We start from the raw sequence: 10,510 nt of genomic DNA, 5'->3' as shown, positions 1-10,510 counted from the left end.
TCATCCTTTTATGTACCAGAACTTTTATTACTAAACTAGAAACTAGCATTTTCCACCTTTAAAAATTGTGCCAAGTTGTAATCATATCGTGTATACACTTGGAAACGGTGCTGTTTATAATTTTGTGTATTTATACAGTAACAGTATATGAATTCATTAATCTTGCCTATAACTTCGCTATTTGGCCTTTTGTCTATGCACCCACCCCCCCATTTCCGGTTCTTTAAAAACACTTGTGATATTAAGAAGGTGCAGTCTTGACCCTGAATTACTCAATTTCAAGATTCCTAAATTGCGGAAAGCTCATTCCAGCTGTTGCCTCTCAAACCAAATGGAAGATGGGATCCTCCGTGCTCCAAGTTAATGTAATAACCTGTGTTCAAGAAGGTTCCATCTGTGTTCTGGCTTTAGGCGCAGGCAAACATGAGCAGTTTGTGGAACTGGGGGTTGGAGACAAGGACACCACCGTTCATACCCTCTTCTCAGAAAAGGCCCTAGCCCATTTCTGGAACTCAACCAGTTATCCATAAATGAGCAAACCTGATCCTTAAGCAAAGGTTCTTAACCCCTACTCTACCTCCCACCCTCATTTTTAAATCCACCAAACAACGTCACACCATGGCTTATATCTATGAAGACAGGAGGGGGAAATGTAAACTAAGAACGGAAACAAAGTGCATCACTATCTGAAAATACCAGCAGGAGGTTTAGTCTAAGTATGTAAAGATTCCAGTAGGATTGTTTATTAGAGGTTAGACTTTTCATATTAAACAGCTAACTTCCTCTACAACAAATTGGTTTGAACACTCCTGTGGTGAGAGAGGCTGGGGTAAACTCTGGTTAGCTTGAGCCTTTTTGTTCAAGGAAGATGCATCAAAACAAAAGGAAGGGACAAAGGGAGGGGTTCTTGGCCAGGAAAAAGTAATTCAATTCCTGTTAGCCTAACCCTAGGCCGTGGAACTTCAGATTTGACTGGGCCTAAACTCAAGTAGCTTAATGCCATGAAATTATTTCTTGCTACAAAACATACCAGCTTAAATTAGCTGTGCTTTTTTGGGTAGTTTTCAGGACAACGTGAATTTATGTTCTCTCTCCGCTGTTCCACCTTTTCAAGGCACTATAAACAGATCAGTGCTTCAGAGAGGGACTAGGCAGGCAGCTACTTTGTTATTTTTAAAAGAGCCAAATTATAGAGTTGTTTCCAGGTCTCAGGCATGTGGCTTTAATATCTCTCCAATATGAGAATCCCTTGGTGAGATGTGCCTGAGGCCATCTTGAACATGAAGTCTTGAAGTCAGGCAACCGTTGTATTAATTCATTTGAAACACCCCATCTCACTCTCCTCAAATTTGCCTGTTTTCCAGCTAACATTAAAATACTGGGAGTTAAAGCATGAAGAGAATATTACTATGGTGAATTTTCTAGAGATCTCTTATGAAAAGTATACTAAGCAGACTCTACAAGCAACCTTCCAATTCAAAGTTTAAAAAATGTGAAAAATTTCTTGTAATATGCGTATTTGGCTAAAAAAAAGATGTCTGGAATCTTCAGAAGAGCTTCACCAACTAGAGGCACAGACTGCCCCAACCTACCTGTCTTCAGCAGACATTCCCAGTGGCTTTTAATGTTTTTGAATTTTAATTTTGTTAAGTCCTTTTTGGAATCTGAATTACTAATTTTGATTACAACTTTTGGCATAGAGTTATTTTTACATAAGCCAGAATTATGTGTTTTAAAATTATACAAATATACATGTACTTTAAGGGAGTTTCAGTATTAGTCCTAATTTTCTAGTCTGTTCTTAGCCACATGAGAAACAGTCCTTACAGTGTCCCATATGTCAATTAGCCCTGGAAAATTATAAATCTTTGGTTAAAAAAAAAAGAAAATACAGGTAGCTCTTGACATAGAAACATCCCACACATTTAGATGCCAACTTCCTCCTGGCAGTTGGCAACTAATGGGATTGCAGTCTTTTCTGGCCATTGTCTTCACCCTCTTATCTACCCACATTTAACAGCAATGGTATTATCGTTTAAAAATACAGTAGCCACTGGGAACATGGAAGCCTTCTACACATTAGTGAGTAGGTTGGTTAGCTTTCTTTTGACACCTGTGAATAAATATAGGGGCGCGCAGGTGGTATAAGGCCCTGAGTAGAAACCTAAGAGCAGGATCACAAAGTGGCAGCAACTGCCTCTCTCGTCCTGTGCTCTGGATTCTGATCACCAGGACAGAGGACTTGGGAGAACAGTATGTCTGGGAAAGGGTCCTGACAGCAAAGGTGGGCCTGCAGACAAGCCAGGAAACCTAGTGAGCAGGCATGCACCTGTAACTCATCTAAACAAATGTGCTCATTTAAATGAATTGTGCACTGGGGCCTGTGATGTCACAGAAACAGTTCTGCTCTACTAATGCAAGATTCAGCATGTTACTGCCCCGGGTTCTTGTTACAAAGGAAAAGGCCTCCATCCCAAAACAGACCTTTTTAAGACTTCCACTTGTTCAAAAAGAAAGCAAAATGTTCAAAAAAATGGTTTTTATCATTGGTAACACCAAACAGAAAAGGCTGTGTCTGATATTTCAGTAGAAAAGCATCAGTACTCCCTCTTCTGGCCTTAAAAGCTGTATCAACAGGAGTTCTCACCGCTACTCAGGATCAGAAATAATTTAAGTGCCTGCACAGCCACTATAAATTTGCAACTAACATTCTGCATTGACTTTTCTAATTTCAGAGGAAAATCCAAGATGGTACCACAGACACACACATACATACACACTCATGTATACAAGCTCAGAGACAACAGCATTACACAGAAACTAAGGGGGTCCTCATTAAATGAAGAACATCTTAGGGGAAACATCCTAGCCACATTTGCTTAGTTATATTTAGGTTATTTTCTTTGGTACTAAACACTGAGACATTTAATGGCACTGGTAAAATTTAAGTCAAATTCAACCGAATATGCAAATTAACCATTAAAAAAACACTGACTATAAACACAAATCAACACAAACAAATTCTGTAAGTATTTTATTTATCATCAAAGAAAAAACACAGCAGCAAGTTCTGTGTTGGCTTCAATAAGACGAAATAGTTAATCTTTAACATGGCTACTACACTCCAAAATTGAAGTCAACACAGTCATTACTACGAATTACTTGTTGAAAGAATCTATCCTGAAGAGAAAGGAAATTAAGAAAAAGAATTTAAACAATTCCTCCAAACCACACGTTTATAAATATTGTCTTATTTAAAATGCTTGAAAAGCATGAATTCTCCATTAATGGAAAAGCAGTTTGCTACTGGCAACAGAAAAAAGCTCAGCAAGTTTACCAAATGCTTTAAAATTTAAAAGCTGTAACTGTTGTGGATTCACACGTGAGCAGTATTCTTGTCATTACCACGACTGCAAATCGCTTCATACTCACCTCGCAAGTAAAACCTACAGAAAATCCCACTGTATCCAATGTTGGTAATGTCTGCGGCACTTAGAGTGAACCTAAAAACTTCCTAAATTTAGTTGATACCTCAAAATCCCTAGAGGTATGTCTCAACTGCTAATGATGTGAAAATTGTTTCAGCTCCCTGCTTTAAAGAGTCTTGAAATACATTTTCTATAACAGAACTTTCCCTCATTCCAAATTAATATATTTCAAAATAAAAATAAAAAAATCAGTTCTATATCAAGATACAGGTGTTACTCAATACCTGAAGGGTTCACATTTTAAATTTATTTTTTAGTTTTTCTTTTTTATAAACAAGTGATTGATGAAATAATGCAACACCTTAAATTCCAGAAAATGGCATGGTTTTCCAACCTCCTGTGGATACGGTGCATGATCAATCTATTTTATAGGATTAATACAAGTTCATGCTTTTTGTGTTATATAAGACAACATTAAAGAATCCAATTTAGATTGGTTGAAGCACAAGTATAATAATCCTTGAATGCGATCAAACCTATAAGACATGAGAGTTTGAATCCATTATCTTGAGACTTAACGTCGTACTGTAGTCCATCCATCTTCATCAGTCTCATTTTTAGTACGACGAAGAGATTCTCTATCTTTCTCAGCTCTCCATGAGGCCTTCTCTTTTTCACCTTCTCTTTCTCGGTCTCTTTCTCGATCTCTTGAAAGAGCTGGGGGAGGAACACGACGAGGGGCATCCCGCTCTTCCACCCGGTCATCTTTCCTGTCATCAGCACGTCTCCAAGAACTTGCTAAAAGTTGAATTAAAAAAAATATGGACATGAAGTACAGTATAGAAAATATAGTCAATAATACTGTAGTAACTATGTACATAGTGCCAGGTGGATTCTAAACGAATATGGAGGGAATGGGATCACTGTGTACATTATATAAATGTCTAACCACTATGCTGTACATCCGAAACAAATAATATTGAATGTCAACTCTAATTGAAAAATAAAAATTAAAAAATTATAGAACAGAAAAAGAGTAACTCTGTACTATATTCTATCGGCTCAGATTAAACAGAACTTCAGCAAAGGGAATGCCTCAAAATTACTCAGAAATCCTGTATTGAAGATAATACAGAATCACCATTAAAAACCAATCAAAACTAAATACCTTTATCCGTTTTGATACAATTTCTGACAAAACCTTTAAAACGACATACAGACTTAGAGATATCAAATTTACAAACAAGAAATCATCGGTCTGAGAAGTGTCCTAATTGTTTTAACAAAAACAAAAACTAAGACGAAAATCTGGCTGAAGGAAAATTTTTAAATTAAAAGGATTTTTGGTTCTTGTTGAAGACATTTTAAACAACTAATTAGCCATAAGAATATTTTTAATTACGGCTATAACAGAAGAAATTCCCTTATAATCCAGTGTACTAACGAAATATTTAGAAGCTTTTGAGACTACTTAAGTGCAACGATCATTTAAAACACCAAAAGTATTTTTTCACTAAAGTTTCAATTGTTACAATTTCAGAGAATGTTTTATACTTTGTAATCTACTATGACCTTACTTTTAAATAGCCAATAAATTGTTTCATTTACATAAAATAAACTATCTACATATATTTTGCTTACTATCCAATTTAGTCAGTCTACTACTATACTTTGAATTGAGACAAGCTAACTTCACAGAGCAACCACTAAGTTTATGAGAACCATGAATTCTAAATTGAATAAATATCTACCATCTATCTAAATTTTGTTGTTCATACAAACTTATGAGGAAATTCAATAAAATCCAAAATTTCCCTAGAAATCATGGTTCTCCAATAGTTCAGCAGCTGTGCAGACCGCCCATACCTTCTTCGCGCTCTGATCTGAGAGGAGGTCCTCTGCGGTCTCTGTCATCTCGTCTTTCTCTTAGATCACGGCGATCATCTCTCTCACGACGACGGTCATCTCTATCCCTATCATCACGGCGACCTGAATCTCTCCAGCTTGAAGCTTCCTCGGCTGGTCCTCTTCTCCAGTCACCCTCATCCCTGCAGTGATTCAAAAAGACACGTCCTAAGTTCTGCTGGTAGACTATGTGGATAATTATAAGTGACTATATCACCCCAAGTTGGTGCTCAGAGTTTTTGGATATAACAGGGATAAAGTTTAAACTCATAACCTGATCTCAATCTGATGCCTCAGGAGTGGCAGTCAAATAAGAACATCTAGATCCATGCTGTCTGACACAGTAGCCATTACCCATATGTGGCTACCTAAATTTATTAACAAAAATAAATTAAAAAATTTTTTTTCTTTTAATAAATAAAGTTTATTTACATTGACCATATGCCAAATAGTAACAGCCAAATGTGACTGCTGGCTACCATAATGGACATTACAGATAGAGAACATTTTTCTTCCTGCAGAAACTATTAAACATAGATGATCTAGATCTATAAATACGAAGCCACTTTGGCCAAAGAAAACAAGCTAGGACTACTACCATTAATAAAAGCAAAAGGGCTTTTAATAATTTAAGGGCAATAAAACTGACCTAAACCACAGGGGAAAAGTAGCAAATTGGTAAAGATACCTGGACTTGCCCCACTACCAGAGAGTTACACAACCTATACACAGCCACGCAGCCCACACCTCCCATTTTCTCATTTTGCTAAGAGGGAATGTTCAATTAGATGATCTCTAAAATTAAAACAAACATAAAACAGTACATTATGATTCTAATAGATAATCTGGGGCAGGGGCAGGGGCAGGAATGATTAGTACCATTTCTCAAAAATGATTAGGAATACACAAGACAGTACATTAAGAAAATCCTAAATGTTAACTCCACAAACGATGTGAATTAGAACATCAAACCTTGGTCGTCTAAAGCGATCCTCTCGCTCTCCATCTCTCTCTCTCTCCCTTTCTCTCTCTGGGTCTTTGTCGTTCTCATCACGATCTTGACCATCTCTCTCTCTCTCTTTTTCTCTATCCCATTCACGATCTTCTGATGGTCTTGATTCTCGAGGTGGACCCCAACTCTCTTCTCTGGCTTTTTCTTTCTCTCTCCATCCACCTTTTTTTTTTTTTAAAAGCAAAAAAAAAAAAATTTCCATTCAAGAAACACAGATTGGCAACAACATTACTCCATCATCATTCTAAATATTAAGACATTCTAACCTCAAAAAAAAATTAAAGCCATTTTCTTCATTTCATAGAATTACCAGCTATTTGACTACCTATCATGTTTTTCTGACATACAGGAACATATAAGAAACTTATATAGCCTGAGTATCCCATATGCAGATAGAGATCTGGGGTATAAAATCTGTTCTGTTGGTAAACAATTCATTTAAGCAGAAAACGTAAAAGGGTGTGGGACAGGAGAGACAAAGCCCCAATTATGAGTTGATTTCTATCTTGCAGCATTTTCAAAACCTGTGTAACCAAAAACTCTTCCTTTCATATTCCTGCTCTCTACCATTTACCACCAATGCAGTTATGAAATAAGGATATACCCTTTGACCTTGTCCAATACCTCTCACTTATCCATGGAACGTCCAAATCTAGAAACATTTTATTTATTTATGTATACGTACACAAAGAGGCTAGTCCAAGACAGAACAGAAATTTCATGAAAGTTTATTACAGCTATAAGGCTAATAATTATTATTGCTGTTAGCCTTTATATTACTATGTGCCACATCACTAAACTCTGCATATATTAACTCAGAATCCTATCCATAGCTCTGAGCTATGTACATTTCATATTTGCCTACATGCTAAAATTTATTTGTACCTCCAAAACTAATACTTGAAAACTTTTACAGTCACTCACAGACACATGCGCAAAATGGCAAAATGTTTTGAGTGGCCTGACAAGCAGAGTCTCAGCTAAGGTCGAAAAAAAACAACACTCTGTCATCTTGCTGTAGCTTTCATATTTTAAAAAAGTGTCCTTTGGAGGTCTAGTTAGTGCCATGTTTTTGCATTTTTGTGCTTTTGGTTGGTTATTTCATTGTTTAAAATGGCCCACAACTAAATAATTAGATAAACAGTGGTGCCCCTGAAGAGAAGCAGGTGTGTAGGTGTAGGGGTGTAGAGTGTGTGTGTGAGTGCGCACGTGCTCAGTTTTGGTAAGTTGAGTTTGAAGGGTCAGTGACACTTCCAGGTAGAGATGTGCTGTTGGAAACACCAGGTCTGAAGGGAAGGAAAGAAGTCATCTGGAGAATATGGTAAATGTCACACACTTGTATACAATTGCTCAAGAATAATAAAGTATGAAAAGATGAGCAGGCCTAAGACTGACAAAGTAAGGCAATGAGCTCTTCCCATGAGCATAATCCCATGTCTGGCAAGAGTACAGACAAATGTGTAGTAAATTTTGCTCTTCACTATTTATTACAAAGAGGCTAGTCCAAGACAGAACCTGAAGAATATGGATACTTAAGGTACGAACACAGAAAGAAAAACTCTTAAAGCAGACAACAGGTAAAAGGAAAACAAAGCACATAGCACTAAAGCAGAAAAAGGGGTTAAGTCACAATTTGTTGTATGGGATATTGAAAGCAAGCTTTTGACATGAAAATCACTAGAGATATTCCAGGAAAAAGATAAAACACCGGTGTATCTAAAAACTAATAGTAATGTACATATGACAGAAATTGGGCTACATTAACATTTCATTTTTTCAGTTGAAAATCAACTTTATTTAAAAAATCAAGACGTGATTAGCCATGAGACACCCCTTGTTTGAAATAACCTGCTATCATCTATGAAATAGTGGCAACTCACTTATGTAAAAATTTCACTTTCTATTTGTAAATATGTCAAATGGATTCTATAAAGCAGCCAATATGGTTTTCTGAATTCCAGAATTTTACCTGGCTTGACGAATGGTCTCCAGAGACCAGGTCTTGTTGAGTCATCACCCCTTCTGCTAGGAATCCGATCATCATCAGCCCGCCTTGAGATCCGGTCATCATCCACGTTTCTCCAAGGCCCCCTGTCATCATCCGCACTGCGCCTGGGAATTCTTTCATCGTCGGCATTCCTCCAAGGTCCCCGGTCATCATCCATGTTCCGCCTGGGACCCCGGTCATCATCAGCACTTCGCCGCGGCCCCCGGTCCTCATCCATCCCACGTCTTGGTCCTCTGTCCTCATCGGCTGTCCGCCAGTTTCCTCTGTCCTCGTCCAGCCCTCGTCTAGGCGGTCTGTCATCATCCACATGACGCCAACTTCCCCTATCTTCATCTCCAATTCGTCGGGGAGGCCTGTCATCATCGCCAATTCGTCGAGGAGGCCGGTCATCATCGCCAATTCGTCGAGGAGGCCGGTCATCATCGCCAATTCGTCGAGGAGGCCGGTCATCATCACCAATTCGTCGAGGAGGCCGGTCATCATCGCCAATTCGTCGGGGAGGCCGGTCATCATCTGCACTACGCCAGGAAGGCCGGTCATCATCTGCCCCGCGGCGAGAGAACCGATCTTCATCAGGACCACGTCTAGGGCCTCTGTCATCATCCATGCTGCGCCTGGGAATCCGATCATCATCGGGTCTAAGAGAAGAATCTCTCTCTTCATCTTCCCCCAAACGTCTTGGGCGATCTTCTTCCCTTCTATGAGGCCTCTCCTCATCCCGTCCTTCTCCACGCCTCCACTCCCTACAGAGCAGCAAACCAAACATTTTTAGAAAAGTAGGATCCTTTTCAAAATTACTTCACTCATTTTTAACAATCATTTCAGTGTAAATCCATTAATCCTACTCCTAAAAGAATGTTCTTCTAATAAAAAATATAACACAAAACCCAAAATGGTGGATAAATAAATAAACCAATAAGCAGACAACTGCCTTAAAAAGGTTATCTGCACTTTACCAGTTACCTCGGCAATTTCATTTTAAAGGCTGGTTTGATCTACTTAAGAAATTAAAAGGAAAAGAAAGATATGTCATGGAACTGTTCATTCTTACTCTAACTTCAATATTATTCAATTAGGGAATTCAAAAAACTGAAGCATGTATTTCTCAAGATGTGTTAAAGTCAGTAATTACAGCAGTGTTGGAGTAAACTATAAAACACATTTAATAGACACACATACAATTCTTCACAGCTCTCCTTTTCCCAAGCCTACAAAAGAAACCAAATTAGAAAACCACTAGTAAGGCCTTTACAGGACCTTTGATTAGTTGGTACTAATTTCCTTAACTCTACTTACTTCTCTGGAGGACCTCTTCTCCACTCAGAATCTACTTCAGGTCCTTTTCTCCACGTGCCTTCTGAATCTCTATCTCCCCAGCGAGAGTCCTACATTGACCAAAGTTAATGGGACGCAACACTCATTACAAAGACTGGTATTATCATTCAAACGTTTTTGTACTTACATTAAATAATTTTAAGTCCTTAAACATAAACAAATTTTAAAACTGTTTCTTTTTTAACCTGAAATCAGACTGACAATACAGTGAAACTGGTATTCTCACGTGTTGTAGGTGGCTTTAAAAACTGATAAAACACCACTTGAAAGCAATCCTGGCAGCATCCCACTGGAATTATTAAAATGTCTACAGATTTTCTTGACCTAGAAATTATCATTTGAGATTATGTGAAAAAAAGCCTAATGTCCCAAAATGTACATCTGTGTCTACTAAACAGAGGAAGAGCAAAGTAAATGTCTAATGAGGATGGTCAAAATAATAGTTAATTTCCTCTCCAAAATATTACGCTGTCGTTAAAAATTATGGAAAGGCAGTGGGAGCTACTCAACATCCTTAGGGTGAAGAAAACGTAAATCTGGTAGAACCATTCTAAGGTGCAATGCATACAATTTTAATCGTGCACACCTCTGACACAGCCTGACTGCTCCTACAAACATAACCCAAGGCCATAAGAAAAGTAAGAACAATATGTAACGAGGTCGATGGGTGCGGTAGAAGGACTATAATAAAAATCTAACAAAGCTGAAAATAACAATAATCCCAAGTAGATGAAGAGAATCTTGTACTTAAATTTTAAAATGTCTTGGCAACAAAAACCTCCAACAACTAGCAATAAGAAGCAGTGAAGGACAAGAATGGCC

The 10,510-nt window shown here is 37.9% G+C and overlaps 1 protein-coding gene across 1 annotated transcript in view; it reads right to left on the bottom strand.

Moving 5' to 3' along the window:
- Window positions 1-3,019: 3,019 nt before the first annotated feature.
- The window catches only part of EIF3A (eukaryotic translation initiation factor 3 subunit A), a 37,127-nt gene continuing 29,636 nt past the window's right edge, over window positions 3,020-10,510 (bottom strand). The window contains exons 18-22 of the mRNA XM_011359239.2: window positions 9,650-9,738; window positions 8,315-9,096; window positions 6,306-6,507; window positions 5,295-5,476; window positions 3,020-4,226 (exon numbers count right to left, since the gene is read on the bottom strand). Of these exons, the coding sequence (XP_011357541.1) occupies window positions 4,003-4,226; window positions 5,295-5,476; window positions 6,306-6,507; window positions 8,315-9,096; window positions 9,650-9,738 (1,479 nt within the window). The 3' untranslated portion in view covers window positions 3,020-4,002. The remainder of the gene's footprint in view (window positions 4,227-5,294; window positions 5,477-6,305; window positions 6,508-8,314; window positions 9,097-9,649; window positions 9,739-10,510) is intronic.

The sequence above is a fragment of the Pteropus vampyrus genome, unplaced genomic scaffold, assembly GCF_000151845.1.
Source record: "Pteropus vampyrus isolate Shadow unplaced genomic scaffold, Pvam_2.0 Scaffold46, whole genome shotgun sequence".
Lineage (NCBI taxonomy): Eukaryota > Metazoa > Chordata > Mammalia > Chiroptera > Pteropodidae > Pteropus > Pteropus vampyrus.
This window is presented reverse-complemented; position numbering and strand designations above follow the sequence as displayed.